This window comes from Tauraco erythrolophus, chromosome 1 (assembly GCF_009769465.1).
Source record: "Tauraco erythrolophus isolate bTauEry1 chromosome 1, bTauEry1.pri, whole genome shotgun sequence".
NCBI classification, from domain to species: domain Eukaryota; kingdom Metazoa; phylum Chordata; class Aves; order Musophagiformes; family Musophagidae; genus Tauraco; species Tauraco erythrolophus.
Window position 1 is genome coordinate 75,050,976 of NC_141465.1, and position 16,614 is coordinate 75,067,589.

Sequence of the window (16,614 nt, forward strand, 5' to 3'; positions counted from 1 at the left end):
TGAGCTCAAAAGAGCTGAAAACTGCAAAAGGCACTTCAAATATTTACCACTTTAACTGGTAAATAAATAAGTAAAAGAATTATTATTAAAAGGAATAAAATTATTTTCTTTGAAGCTACATACAAGCCACCCAACTCTCAAATCAGTTGCATATTTCTTTAATAAATGAATTTATCAGTTGTTTCATCTCTCTGTCCATTTATACATCTATAGCCCAGTACAAGTTTTTCTTGACGTTTATCCATCGTAGCACTAATGAGTTGTGACACATCACGAAAAAAAAAAACAAATATTAAGTCTTTCTGTGTTTTTAATCCATCAATATTTTCTGTTTGTTCACAAGGGAGAGTTTTATGAAGCAGTTTATTGATCGCCAGCAACAAGATACCAGCTGTTTGCTGAGAAGACTTCCTTCAGCATCTTCTTCCTCATGTGACCACTCTAAAAGATCAGCAATTGAAGAAAACAAATATATTGATCAAAAGGTAAATAAAGAGTACAGGACAATGTATGTATTTCTTTGAGTATTGTGAGGAGAGATCTCAGATAATTCAGTTTGTTGAACTACATAAAAGTGAACATGAGCTAGGATGACTGAGCACAGGCTAAAAGGCTATGTTTAATTTAGCCTAAAACAGACATCACAGCAGATCCTCATTTGGTTTAAATTTTCCTGTCTGTTTTGACTTCAAAATTCAGGATTTGATACATCATTTTTGTTCAATGCATCCATCTTATGTAGCTATATTTTTTAAGTAGTCTTGCTGTTAATCACTAAGAAGCTAGTCAAAAATTAAAGTTCGTGAATATCACATTGGATTTTTGAGTGTCTTTATACCATGTTGAAAATACACTTCACTGAAGCACAGTCTCTGTGAAATCACTGGAGATGAGTGAAAATTTAAGGATCATTCTGATTATTTAGAGGACGTTAGCGTCTCTGTACGCATTGGAATTACTGGAAGACAGATGCTGAGCACATATATTTGAGACCCATTGTGTTAAATGCTGCTAGTCTCCCAGCCACACTGGCATGGATGGTTGGATTTGAGAAGTATCAGGACTGCTTGGAATGACGATGATGCTGCAGCATAAGTAAATGTGTGTGACTTCTGGCACCTTGCAGATCTACAGGATCAGAAGAAAATCTTCATGTGCATCATGGAAAATACTGATTTCCCCGATTCCTAGTGGCATCCACACTGACAGCACTTCTTGATCACTTGTAATATTGTGTGACTTATTAGCGACATTTTAACAGACAAAAGAAAAGTCTTTTCAGTATTCATAACAGGGTGCTGGAATCCTGTTTGAATATTAATGTCAGGGCATTGTAAATTTAAGTCAGAGAATCACAGACAAGAAAAAGAAAGAGGGTATGACTATAGCTACATAGTAACAGTATAGGTTTCCTAGTATGTGGTTTGCAACTATAACTCAGGACAGCATTTGTACAGGCAGGAAGCAGATTTGGGGAAAACAATACTCTTCTGATCATGGATGAAAAGAGGTAATTTTCAAACTGCTTTTAATTTCCATCCCTATTTCAGTGCAAGAACTCATTCCTGTGGCTGATATATTCTATAGCATCAGTAAACCAAAGGTGAACAGCATGACCTGAGAGGGAGGTCTGTGGTAAAATATTATTTATCAGACAAGGAAGGTCACAGGAAGAAATCAAACCTAAATGGACATCATCTACTCTAACAAGCACAGCAGAAAAACTGGCTAAGTTATTGAACGACAGGCCTAGGGGTCAGCAGAACTATGCCAAATATCGCTAATGATGGACCTCAAACACTGCCGGGGGAGCCAGAGTACATTTCTACCATGTAATGAAGAGGTGAACAAGAGACCTTAATCTTGTCCCAGTCACACAGATGAGTCCCCAGAATTCAGTGCAGAGCTGTGCAATGATTCAGTAGCTCTGTTTACATGAATATAGTTTAAATATATTAAATTGCAATCTTAATTCCTTCTGCCTGCTGTTCACAAAAAGTGAATCCTTATTGTGTTTGAAGATGAATATATGGCACAGTTTATTCAACGAGATCTTGCAATATTAAAACAGAATGCTGCATTCTTTTCAAATTTTCACTTCCCTCAAAGAGCAAGTATGCGTGATCTGACTTTCATTTTTGAATTGAAGTAAGTGTTTGCAAATTGGTTTTGCACTACTCAACCTGCTTTAAGCACATACTTTTGGATTCCTATGCCTCAAGGGTAGAATCAATGATGAGTAATATATCTGATAAACGTAGCTTAAAACAAGGTATTTACACATTCCTATTAAGAGGGAGAAAGCACTAGGAAGGATTTTGTGAAAGTAATTACTCTGGCTTTCTATAGTTACAGTTGCCAAGGCAACCTCGCTTTTCTATGAACAAATCTGCTTAAAAATATCTTATCCTTAAAACAAGCTTGGAGTGACTGGTTCCATTTAAATACAGTTCTTGCATGCGTACTTTATTTTTCTTTGTAAAAAAAAGAAACCTCATCAAATATGTTACTGATCCCAGTGCCTAGTAGGATGCATTCCCAGTGCTCCTGATTTTGTTTTACGGTGGCTGAACTGGACTTTTCAGTATTACAATTACCCACTTCCTTGAAAAGGAAGTAGATGTTCATTACATTCTTACTTTTTTTTAAGGTATTTTACCTTCTCAAAATAATTGACAAGTTTATTTATTTGTATATATTACCATAACCATGATGACAATTGATTTGGAATTATTTTCACCTGTGCCAAATCAAAAGAACAGCTTTGGAAAACAGATTTCTCTCCTATATTCCTTTTTTCTAGTCAAGTCTGTGAGCTCCAGAAGTTTTTCTAATTCTTCCAAATTTCTGAACTATTATCAAAGTAACGAACTAACCAAACACTAATATAAAAAAATTGCTTTTAGATACCTAAATGCTCTTTACCTTAGATACATCCCCTAAGAGTTCTCTCTCAGTGTGTGAGGTCTGAGCAGGTGTGTGGGGACAGACCATGCCGTGTTCATTCTTCTACATCCAATGCCAGCAACACCTGAGCTATCTCAGACAGGGATGCTCGATAGGCAGCTTAGCATGATGCTTTGCTTCAGTTGTCTATAATTATCTGTAACTTTGTGTGCAGGACTGGGATTCTCTGAACTTAACACTGCTGGAAGTGCAGGATGGTCATTCTTTGCTCTCTGCTTGAGGTCCTGCTGAGCAGATTTTCTTAAACCAATTGATCTTGCCACAGACCTCCTTTATTGCATGCCGAGCTATTCTGTCCTGATGTGGTCTGCAGGCCATGAGTTGAAGAGCTCTGGGTCTAATTAGAGAAACCAGGACTGTCAAGGTTGGTGAAGGTATCCCTGTTGTAGTAGAAAGTACCATGAAGGTGCTTTCTGGTGAAAGAAGGAAGACCGCTCAGAAAAAGTGCAAGTATAAGGAGATAGTACCATTATACAATTAATGGGAAAAGTGTCTGTGAAAAGGGTGAAAAAATGAAAAGAGGAAGTTATGGTATTAAATGAACATTATAGATGTGGGAGAAGAGGAATTTTAAAGGCAGAGAGGAAAGCGTTCTTTCATACTTCTACATTTGTATGAATATTATCCATGATACGCTGGGAATTTCCTTAGCTAACCAATATTTCATTAAATTCTTGGACAAAATAACTGGATGAAGTATGGAAACAGATAATTTTTGTGTGAGTGGGTGAATGAGAAAAAAAGGAATTTGGCAGAAAATAAGGACATCTCACTGTGGTCTCTCTCACAAGAGCCTGAGGGATGGTCACAGCAAGTTTTGGAGGGCAGAAAGCTAAACGAGTAGTAAGTTTTGCAACAAATCAAGTGTCCAGTAAGATACCCTTGATTTGACTGCAGAGCATTGGCCTTGGCTTCTTAACTTCAATATTAGGATCAGAGGAGCACAGAAACACCTCATGATACTTTCCTAAGAGATATACAACTTTTAGCAAGCCCTGCAGAAAGTTGTTGTGAGGACGACACTCCTGAATCAGTTACTTACCTTTGGCCGCACAGCACAGTACTTGCTGTTAAAGTAAAATTCTAAACTGACAGGCTCATGAGATGAACTTTGAAAGTGCCTGTGGCTCAATATGTACAGGTGCCCATGTGTGTGCTTACAGCAGTGGCACAGCAGGAGTGAATTACAAAACAAAGCAAAAGCACCTTTAATATATCCATGTATTTTATAGTTCAGACTTTGAGCATCTCCCATTTAATGGAAGGAATATAAGCAAGCTGACCCTCTTATTTCTGCATTTGTAGTGTTAACTGAACAGCAGCAAACATTTTCTCTTTTCTATCCTCTTTATCATCCTGTTTCCTTTCTGTTTCCTTTCACATGTATGAGTTTTGGTTTTAGCTCTGCAAGCAGTGAAGTTAGTAGCCATTCCTTTTTCCTGGGGCAACAAGATCCATCATTAAGGTCTAGTTCCTGTGAAAGCTTGACCTCCCACACCATATGCCTCTGCCGTTGATTTCCTAGTTACAGCAGAATGTACCTGTATAATGGGAGGACATGGTCAGAAAGTGAGAGCTCATCTTGGAGGTAGCCAGAGCCGCTGCCATGGAGGACTATCAGTATTCAGCAGCAGACCTCACGCTGGGTTCTGCATTCTTTGGGGTGTCAGTGCACAGAGCAGAGCACTGAGGCGATATGTTCATGATGACCTTTGTTGTCTTGTAGTTGGGGTGATGAGCTTTTGGCTTCATTCCCAGATATGATCCTGCTGATAAACATTAAACTTAGATGGGATTGAACTCAAACATCAACTCGATTATAAGCCTTATCCTGCAAGGGTCTGAGTATTTCCTTGGAGATCAGCTCCCTGTGATTTATGTAGAAATCATTGTCTCTTGACACCTCAGGGAAAGTTTATGATTTTATCTGTTTACAATTTCACACACAAATTCAACACATAAGATTGCCCACAACTTTTAATGCATGTTTGGTTAAGATCACAGATACTCCATTTGTGAGCTGCTGAGACATACCACCTATTCTTGATAAGATGTTGTTGTTTCATCTGGCAATTTGTTTCGGCCTGTATTTTTCTGATCTGTGCTCACCGTCTTTCATTAACTGTTCTGTTTCTTGCAAAAAGAACCACGTATATTCTGAGAGTATTCTGAAAGGGCTTTTCCTTGCAGGAAGTATTTGTAATTGTAAAAGCTGAAATAGTCTTTCACCTTTTTTAAGGCATAGCTTTTAGTATTGAAGACGGAGTATGCCAAGATATCTTTCAGAAAATCATTAGGCATGAAGACACACTTATAAACTTTATTTGTATTTTTTCCTTCTTAGAAAAGAACCAAGGGTAGAATATTTATTCATAAATTGTTATTTCCAGAATTTCTGCTTCCTATTGTAATAAACTTATGACTCAAATTAATCAACCTCTTCTGAACTTTGGGCATTATATTGCTCAAAGCAGAATATTGGCGCAAAAAAGTACGATAGCATTCTGTTGTGTTCCTGATTATTCTATTATTCTTTTCTTTAATTAATTTGAAAAAATAATTTTATCACATTAATTTTGAATAAAGCAGAAACTCATAAAGTGCAATTGCACATGAATTCCAAGTAGAAAAGATTATTTATTTTAAACACTAATAAATATTACATTTTTTCTGAAGTAAGTCTTGCAGAACTTTGTGCATTAGTATCAACAGAAATCATTCAAACTTTATCTTCATCTCCCTGTACTGAGTATCTGAGTAGAACTCTGTCCTACAATTTCAGTTTCCCTATATCGCTTGTTAATTAAACACAGCCAAGTGCTTCGGTCTTGCCTATTTATGTTATTCACAGGATATTGCCAAAATCTATCTAGCTATAACATTCAGAAAAGTCATTAAAACAATCTACCTGCTGGAATGATAATAACTTATGAATCCAGCATTTTCTTGCTCATTACAGTCTTGATTTTCAAAGATTATTTTTGTCCCATGTCTGTTCTCATCAGATCTTTCTAATGAAGTTAATATATGGAAATACAGTGATGTGTTTAAGGTTTTCTGAAAATTAATCAGGAGACCTCTTTGTCTGTTGTACATTTTTTAAACATTTTGTTTCATGGAATCCTAGAACGGTTTGGGTTGGAAGGGCCCTTAAAGATCATCTAGTTCCAGCCCCCCTGCCATGGGCAGAGACACCTTTCACTGGATCAGGTTTTCCAAAGCTCCATCCAACCTGGTCTTGAACACTTCCGGGGATGGGGCATCCACAGCTTCTCTGAGCAACCTGTTCCAGGGCCTCACCACCCTCAGAGTGAAGAATTTTTTCCTTAGATCTAATTGAAACCTGTCCTCTTTCAGTTTAAAGCCATTGTTGTCCCAAAACTTGGATTCATTGCCCAATGTGCAATGAGCCAATCCACACAATAAATTCCTTTTATTACATATATATGTATGTATGGGTGCCTGTCCCAAGACAGCACACCAAGGCTCCAAATTGATTTCATAGACTGGATTTCATAGATTTCTAGGTTGGAAAAGACCTTAGAGATCATCGAGTCCAACCATCCCTAATCCCCATTAAACCATATCCTCAAGTAGCTCATCCACCCTATTCTTAAACACAGCCAGGGATGGGGACTCAACCACCTCCCTGGGCAGCTTATTCCAGTGGCTGACAACCCTTTCAGAGAAGAAATACTTCCTAACATCCAACCTGAATCTCCCCTGACTAAGCTTATGCCCATTTCCTCTTGTTCTATCTCCCATCACTAATGTAAAGAGCCCTTCCCCTAACTCCCCACCATCTTTTCTCAAGTATTTATAGGCCGTAATCAGGTCTCCCCTCAGCCTCCTCTTCTCCAGGCTAAACAGCCCCAACTCCCTCAGCCGCTCCTCATAAGTTTTATTTTCCAGCCCCTTGACCAGTTTAGTTGCCCTTCTTTGGACTCGCTCCAGGAGCTCAATATCTCTCTTAAAGCGAGGGGCCCAAAACTGGACACAATATTCCAGGTGCGGCCTCACCAGTGCCGAGTACAGGGGCAGGATCACTTCCCTGCTCCTGCTGGTCACACTATTCTTGATACATGCCAGTATCCCATTGGCCTTTTTGGCCACCTGGGCACACTGCTGGCTCATATCAAGCCGGTAGTCAACCAACACCCCCAGGTCCTTCTCTGCCAGGCAGCTCTCCAGCCACTCCTCCCCGAGCCTATAGCGATGCTTGGGGTTTTTATACCCCAAGTGAAGGACTCTGCACTTGGCCTTATTAAAGCTCATGCCATTGGCCTCAGCCCAACGATCCAGTCTGTTCAAATCCCTCTGAAGGGCCTCCCTACCCTCGAGCAGATCGACACAGCCTCCCAGCTTGGTGTCGTCCGCAAATTTACTGAGGGTGATGATGGTTATTTATACACAGATAAATTAACATATTCATCTTCCTAATACATATACATAGTAATTCTGTTAAATGATTGGTTAAGATTTCTTTGCCTAGAATGCAAATTAGAATGCACACTCAGTTTCCTACTTCTATTGTTCGCTTTTGAGTAAGTGGTATCATCTGAGTAGGTGGTCAATGAGTCAGTGGTCGCAATCTCCCTCTGCCAGAATTACCTTTCCACTACTTACTACCTTCTTTTGGCAGATCCAGGCAGTTCTTCATGGATTGCTGATTAAGCTAGTAATTCATCACTTTAAACTTCTGCTTTAGACAGATATATACAATGGCACATTGTATATATATTAAGATCCTGGTTCCACAATTTCCCTGAGTCCGGTAGAGTTAATTTCTAACCCACAGTATTTCAACATCACCATTACCCCTTGTCCTTTCACTATATGCCCTTCTAGAAAGACCCTCTCCAGCTTTCTTAGAGGCCCCCTTTGAGTACTGGAAGGCTGCTAGAAGGTCTCTCCAGAGCCTTCTCTTCTCCAGGCTGAACAACCCTGACATTCTCAGCCTCTCTTCAGAGGAGAGATGCTCCAGCCCTCAGATCATCTCTCTGGCCCTCCTCTGGATCCACTCCAACAGCTCCATGTCCTTCTTATGCTGGGAGCCCCAGAGCTGAACACCGTACTGCAGGTGGGGTCTCATGAGAGCAGAGTAGAGGAGCAGAATCACCTCCCTTGACCTGCTGGCCGTGCTTCTTTGGATGCAAGTGCACATTGCCGGCTCATGTTGAGCTTCTCATCAACCAACACTCCCACGTCCTTCTCCTCCGTGCTGCTCTCAATCCATTCTCCGCCCAGCCTGTACTTGTGCTTGGGATTGCCCTGACCCATGTACAGGACCTTGCATTTAGCCTCATTGAACTTCATGAGGTTTGTATGGGCCCATCTCTCAAGCCTATCAAGGTCCCTCTGGATGGCATCCCTTCCCTCCAGCATGTCCACAACACCACACCACAAGTTTGGTGTCCTCTCCATCTTGCTGAGGGTGCACTCAATCCCACTGTCCTTGTCACTGACAGAGATGTTAAACACCACCAGACCCAATACCGACCCCTGAGGAACACCACTCATCACTGGCCTCCACTTGAACATTGAGACATTGACCACAACTCTTTGAGTGCAAACGTTCAGCCAATTCCTTATCCACCGAGTCATCCATCCATCAAATCCATATCTCTCCAGTTAGAGACAAGGATGTTGTGTGGGAAAGTGTCAGATGCTTTGCACAAGTCCAGATAGATGGTATCAGTTGATGTCAGTTTATTTTCAGATAAAATGGATATGTAACAATGTCCCTATGTCTAAATAATCAATTTATAGAAAAAGACCCTTTTCATGAAGTGTTTTACCACATACACATTTCAGCTGTTAATGTGTAACTTTCGTGGCCATGTTTGCCTTCAGAGCAGAGAAAACAGAACTGCAATAGTAACAAGACTCTGACTTTGCTACAGTCTGGCTTCTGATGTTTCAAATTGCTTTGTCGCTCTTGCCTCTGCATAGTATGTTCAAAATTCTGTCTGGTAAAGACCAATTTTAAATTATACTCTGAGAGAAAAGAGGCTGAGGACTTTGCCATTTTCCAAGTGCCATAATTCAGCACTTCATTCTGGCATTGGCTTTTACTTTGTACTTCATCAATTTTGTGCTAAAAGATTTCAAGGGTTTGATACGAAGGCTGTGAAGATGCATTAAAACGCAAGGGACTGATCATACCCTTCCTGTTTCTTCAATCAAAAAAAAAAAATCAGACATGGTAAAATTTTCAGGGCTGCTGTATTTTAACAGAAAAGAGCATGCATTTGTTTGGAGTGAAGGGAGAGGCAATGAAGGGATAGGGTACAGGTAAGTCCTTCTGTTTGAGTCTTGTACTCTCCCTTTCCCTGTTCCTGTCAAGGAACCCAGATCTTCTCCAAGCCCTTCAGTCTCCCTCACTCACTCACAGGACTCATTCACAAGAACTGATTAGATACAGTTGTGATCACTTCGTTCTTGAGAAGGGAATTATATGCATGTACTTGTACAACAGGAGTAATGTTCTTTCTTGTTTCCCCGACCTAAGTTACCTCCCACTTGAAATTCCCAGTCCATATCAGTCTCCTTCCACTCCCAGTCCAGCCCAACCTGGAAGTCCCTTCTTCTCTAGAGCCTCAAGATCCTCAGCTCAAGGTGTGGGGTGGAACCTTCTCTTCCATCACTGTGCACCCAGCAGAATGCATTACAACCCCACATCAAACTGGGCAGGACTCCTCACTTCCACCTTGCTATTGACTGCCATGAGTTAATCTGCCCAGCCCTCCCTTTTTTCTAGCTTTTCCCAAGATTTCCCTGGCTTCTGCTTCAAGTAGAGATAGAAAACAAAAAAAAACCCCAAACTTATCCAAGGTTGCACTTGCCAAAATGATCAGAGGGATGGACCACCTCTCCTGTGGCAACAGTCTGGGAGAGTTGGAGTTGTTTAGCCTGGAGAAGAGAAGGCTCCAAGGAGACCTTATTGTGGCCTTTCAGTACTTGAAGGGGGTGTGTAAGAAAGATGAGGACAAACTTTTGAGCAGGGCCTGTTGTTATAGGACAAGGGGTAATGTTTTTAAACTAAAGGAGGGTAGATTCAGACCAGATGTAAGGAAGAAATGAGGGTGGTGAAACACTGGAACAGGTTGCCCAGAGAAATGGTAGATGCCCCATCCTGGAAACATTCAAGGTCAGGTTGAATGGGACTCTGAGCAACCTGGTCTAGTTGAAGGTGTCCCTGCTCTTTGCAGGGGATTTGGACTAGATGACCTGTAAAAGTCCTTTCCAACCCAAACTATTCTATGATTCTGTGCAAAACCTACTCTTTAAACCACTGAAAATAAAAAAACTCAGATATGCCTAAGGAGAAAACCCAATCATAGTATGACAAGGCATAAAAGAGAGGGATTCTTCTCCCTCCCTGTAGCTGCTCCCCTGTGTGTCTCAGATGGACTATTATCATCCCCTTTAAGTCTTTGGTGGTTTTATGAGTATGCTAATATTAGCCTTGTCCACATTCTCACACTTAATTGAAAAATGTTCTTGGTTATGAAAGAACATGTAGATTTTCCAGACCAGTAGTCAGCTAATTAGAAGAACATGGCTTTCCTTAAGAGACAGACAGCAATCAAGGGCTACAAAAGGAAATAAGGCTGTTTCAGGTCAATGACTCCAGAGAGATAAGGAGATTATGCCCACTTCTCATTTCAGGCATTTGATCAAAAGGAACAGCCTTTGACTCCTTGTGGCCCTTACCTAATGCTAGACCACTTTCTTGACTGTTAACGAGCCTGTTTCTTATATAGGAGAACCTTACCAAGAACCAGATTTTCAAAGTCCAAATGAAAATATTTCTACTTTGAGAGAGGGAAATGTATTCAGTGATCTCTAGAGATCCTTTGTAACTGGATCATTTATGATTCTGTAGGCACTAAGCAAAGTTTTCAAAAGAGCTTAAGAAATTCCCCACTGACTTCTATAGGATGTAGTCACTTAGCCTGCTTAAATTCTTTTGAACATTTTGTTAGGTACCTACCAACAACTTGTAGCCTGGCCTTCCATCACTCTTCATATTTTCGTTACATTGATTTTGCTGTACTCCGATCTATTCAAGCCAAAGATGCATAGGCAGAATGTTGCTGAACGAATAATAATGTATGCATTTGAGAGGCCGCATAGCAAACTCCTGTGGGCCAAAAATACCCTGTATTTAATGGAATGCTCAAGCTTTGAACAGATTCTGCCCAAATATTTCCTCGCAGTTTCTTAAAGATCACTCTGATATATTGCTTATTGTACTGACTCTTCATATTTTCCCAAAAAGCTGTACATGTTTAAATAATGACATAATACCTAACAATCTGTTCATTCTGCAAGTCCACATAAACCATCAATTGGCATCCAACAAATTCCAAACTGAAACAGAAGCTTTGGATGATTTTTTTTTCCATTGCTTGGAATTTCTGGCATGGTACAGAAGACTATTCCCATATGGTCCTGCATTTGCCTTTAAAAGATTGGTATTAACAGCACTGAGCTTAAATTCCTAATTTTCATATAATACTTAAGAAATGTTATATTAGAAAAATATATTGCATACCCTTTTTTTTTTCTCTCTTTTCAACCAAACATTTCAGACACTTATCTCTCATTATTTACTTCCGACCTTGTCTCACTTTATGTTGCAGAACACCCACCAACACTTGTTTCTTCTGCCAGCTCTGCAGTGGTGCAATACAAAAATACTACACTACATCACCACAGTTTTTACCTGTTGATAGCATACAATTCTCTGTCAAATTCAGGTTGAAAACAATTGCTTTATGCAGTGCTTGCTGGGGTTTGTGCAACACGAACACGTTGCTAAGAAAACATATCAAAACCTTCAGAATTAATAGCATTTCTGGAAACTTAAAACCACTGAGCTCTATCTTAGCTGTTTGTTACGAATTGGCATAGATCCCTCTGAAGTCAGCAGAGCTGTGCCAATATACGTAGGCTGTAGGACTGGTCCACAGTCATTAGCTGTCATCCAGCAAAGGTATCACCCTGTGTTGCTTTATTTTTGATCTTATGCCAAGGATTTTCTTTTTCCAGGGTAGAAAGCCTGGATTTTTAAAATATATTACTAAATAGATATCGTTGTTTAAAATGTCTGCAGTACCTTTTCAAAGCAGCGGGTGGCACTTGCAGAGCAACAACAAGATTTAGCTTTTTACAACAGTTACAGTGGTTTATTGCTTTGTCTTTGTCGTTTTGGGCAAATGGGGTTTCATAGGATGTAGCATTCAGATTGAGTTCACACTGACTGGACTGAGTCATTTTGTCTGCCTGAAGTTTACTCTGCCAACAGCAGTGGTGCAGGGTGCCAGCACTTGTGGAAGAAGCACTGCCTGCAGATCTCCAGATTCTGTGTCTACGGGCACATCTGTGTAAATAAATTCAAAGGAATGTGGGAACCAAGACATGAGCTTTATTCATGGTGTCGTAGGAGCGCATGCTTTCCATCTAAAACCTTTTCATCCAGGAAATATTATTGGTAATTTGCTGACCTGTCACAGATTAAATCCTTACAGATTAAAGTAACCGACAGGAGTTCTTTAAAAAGTGTTGTTGAAAAGATATTTAACAGTCATCAGATACTGTTAGGTGATGTCAGGACAGCATCTTATGCTAAAAAATAATGCTCTCTAGCAGAAGGCTATATGGCACTGTTATTTCTTCACTGAGTGTATTTATAGGCTGCATTAATAGGTAAATAAATAAATAATGGCTAATAAAGATACACTGAGGGTGTCCTCACAATCTGTAATAAAAACCCCAGCAGGCTAAACAGATATACCCTAAAATAACCTCAGCACAGTACACTGTACATATTTAATTTCACATCGTCTGATCGAGTAACGTCTTTTGTACATTAACACTGCTAATAATTTCCGCTGCAATATTCAAGAACCCGGCAGGTATCACAAGTTTTAATTGCTAGCCGCCTTCTACACCAGCATGCAGCATCTAGACATTATTAAACAAAATACTGATCATCACTCCTGTTTTCTGTTTGTTCAGTTCCATTGCATTTGCCTGATGTGCTATAAAAATTTGGAAAATTAAATGGGAAGCAGTTTGGCTTATTTATCTAATGTAGAAATAAGGACACTTATTTTAAAAATCTATAGTAATGTTTGATTTTCTTCAACACACATATTGACATATGCATGTTGCTGTTTGACTGACTGCTGCTTCCTTTAAATACAAGAAACTGATCGATATCTAAAAATATCATCTTGTATTGCTTCTTCTGGGTATTTTAAATTTAAGATAAATTCACCAGAGCTCTGCTGAAGCAAGGACTCCTAAGTCCTAAAGAGCGATGAGGACCATCATCTTCAGAAGCTGTAATCCTTGGAAGTGCCTGGGTTGTATTAGCAGTTCCATTTTGGACCACTGAGATCCCTGGGCACCAAAGTATAGGATCTTGTGCATGCTCATGTATTGCTGGATTAAAGAACTGGATACCTGGATCCAGACTAAATTCTATCACAATGCAGAGGCAGGCTGGATGGTAACAAACCTTCAAAACTTCACCTAAGCCTCATTCCACTGGGTATGCTTAGGCCATGGTCAATGCCCAAGGACATACTGCCTCAGGTGCAAGTTTCACAGCTAGTCCTTCTGAAAAAAAAGCACAGGAAAAGTAAATGCACTCTTTGCACTAATAACCTGGTGCAACATCCTGTGTTCTGGTTGCTTTCCCCATTCCCATGACTTTTTAGGCATTTATTTGTTTAAGCATCACTGAATTAAATTAATGAACAGCTTTGGGAGTAGGAACCGGAACCCAGCCTTTTCTCCCCATCTCAGTGGCTCCAGAAATGAGCTCTTCATCCTGCTCATCTCCTTCCTACTGCTTCACTTTGTCTCTCTGGCTCTGTCGAGGTTGCACCTCTGGCTGTGCAGTGGCCAAATACCAGAGTGCAGCACTGTCCTTGCAAATCTCCAGCAGACGACTAGAGTGTTCATTGAACGCGTCAAAAACAAGAAGTCAAACCATTTTCAGCTGAGGCGTGCAAGGGATTTAGCAGTATGCTTTTATGCAAAACACACACCACTGCTTCCTTCTTTTTAAGTCTTGCTACCCAGAGGGACGATTTGGCAGTCCCTGGTTAACAAACGTGCCAGGCGTAAGTAGCCCTTGTCCTAGACCAGCCAACAGCTCTTCTTGAGCTTCTTCTTGAGTTGCTCTTCTTCCCTGCTGGCACTAGATGGTTTAACATATGACTTGAGGAAGCACTAAATGTATCTGTGCAAGCGCCCAGCCTCCCTTGTAAAGTCTTTGAAAAGTAGTCGACTCCTCGCTCCCACTTTCCCAGGCACGTTCCGTTGTTGATGGCCTGAGTGAATTTCCTTGCTCAGGCCATACACTTAATGCCGAGGTGTTTTGGCACCTGTTTTTAACCTATAAAAGAAGTGGCCTATGCCAGATAGGGAGATGTATTCATTCAAATTTAAGGAAAAATTATTTGCCTCAGCTTTTTTTCTGAAATTGAGTGAGCAAAAGCTGGAAACGTGGAAGAAAATTAATGCTTTCTGTGATTGAAATCTTTTCATTTTCTCAGATGTTAACAAGCAAAGAATTGTTACTAGAATTAAATGGACATAACACATTAGTAGGCATCACACTTTTTTTTCCCCTGATGTTTGATGTAATTGCAATTATTATAAACCAATTATTTATAACAGGAAAAAACAACTGACACAAAAAGGCTTGTTTTCCACCTTGATTATTCCCATAAATTTGATGTTCCTACTTGAGCCCTAAAAAATTATTAGGTAACACCTTGCGAAAGGATAGATATCACTCCTGTAGTCTGGAGGTTTCATTTCTTTCCACAATCCTGATAAGGGAGAAAATCAGTTCTCTGGGATTCCGGTTACTAACCGTTGACATTAGAATAAAAAGATGTGAAGAAGTTGCCTTTGCTTTCACCATTGTCAGTTATATCTAAATCCATAATAAAGTGCCACGCTGATAAATCCACTAAACCTGTGCTGATGTACTGCAAATAAGTTAAAACCTACACAAATATGTTTCAATATATGAAATATTTACCCTTACACAATATTTAATGTAATAGTATATCTCATACTGTGATTTTGAGTTTATTTTGATGTTAACCATACCCAGATAATGGAACAATTTTCTGGTTTATATTCAACAATTCTATTCAACAAATATTCAACAATTCTGTTACCATTTTTTTAATCTTACCTGAAGTTCCAGTACTTTATTTTCCAAACTACATTCTGAAGTGTCGCATACTTTATTTCAGTTTTCAAGTTGCAGGATTTTTGAGAAACCCACAGAATCTCAAAATAGTGGCGTTTTCAAATCATTTATGTTCTTACTTCCACAGGTTGTACAGAGATGGGTTAGGACTTGAGAAAGGCTAAAGGGGCCAGACTTGAAAAAGCAAATGTTAGGAGAGAGTCTGTAGCCTGCTGTTACAGATGTGGCTTAAAAAGCAGTAGCCATTTTATTAAGGACAGCCAGTATAATTAACAAGTTTTAAGGTATTTTGTAGGCTTCCATTTTTCTCCAAACTGTGACATCTTAACATGAATCTGAGTCAGTATGAGTCTTGAGGGAAGTTCTAGTCTAGTGACTCTGGATTTGAGGTAGTGTTTTAGAAATCTGTTACTTACATCCTTAGGTCAGACACAGATCATTAAACAAATCTGGTATTTTTAATAAATAGTTTTAAAGCAACATGCTTAAAGATACTGTTTCAGATTGATCAAAAACAGGGCACATGTTGCTAGGAGCTCCCAAGTCTCTCTCAATCATTCGTTTCAAGATAATGATCTCCACACAGTTGACAGAATTAAGCCTTACAAGGTGCCAGAGTCTTTCTGTTCAACACAGGTGCAATTCCTCAACCAGATTCTTCAGCTGTGATTCATTCCTTCATTAGCCATGTTTGTTACTACTTGCTTAGGAATTAAGTGCTTGTTTTCTCTTGTATCCTAGTCCTTTCATTTAATGTCCAGGAAGCCCTGTTCACAAGAATATGCCTAAAATGCTATGCATGACCAGAGGCAAACACAAGCACATTTTCCTCACCATATTTTCTGCTTTACATCAGGGGGCAAAAAAGGAAAAAAAATGATAGTGAAGATGGCAAGGACAAGAACAGGCAAGCAAACCTGATTTCAGGAGAAACAGGAGCCCTACTTTCACCTAACTCTAGGCACTGAAATGAGACATCTAAGCCCTACCCGCGGCTTTTCTGTATAGTCAAGGCATCTCTAGAGTGTGATCCAGCCTAGTCGAAATCCAAAGTGGAGAAGGAGTAGCAAGGATCAAGACAAAGGTGTGGTTTGGCCAGAGAAGAAAATAAATCTGTAATAAAGGGAATAATATTAGTGCTGGTCAACAAAACTGTCTGCTTCTTTGCACCCAGAACTGGGTAGGGATTGGGGATTGGGATAGGGAGGCCGAAAGCTGCAAGATAAGGCTAGGATCTTACACATTCCTCAAGGAATTTGCTTTTGGTGACCATTTTGATTTTTTCCACCACCCTTTCCCTGGAAAAGGACACCTGTGCCATAGACTGTGAAGAACAGCTTTATGATAGAGAACATTGTTTGTTTAATTTTACATACTCTCAGCATCATGGTGTTTTATTG

At 39.8% G+C, this 16,614-nt stretch overlaps 1 protein-coding gene across 2 annotated transcripts in view; it reads left to right on the forward strand.

The window, feature by feature from the left end:
- The window catches only part of NALCN (sodium leak channel, non-selective), a 253,954-nt gene that overhangs the window by 187,791 nt on the left and 49,549 nt on the right, over positions 1-16,614 (forward strand). For both annotated transcript variants that reach the window (XM_086611009.1, XM_086611015.1), the window contains one exon: positions 344-485. In XM_086611009.1, coding sequence (XP_086467135.1) covers positions 344-485 — 142 coding nt within the window. The remainder of the gene's footprint in view (positions 1-343; positions 486-16,614) is intronic.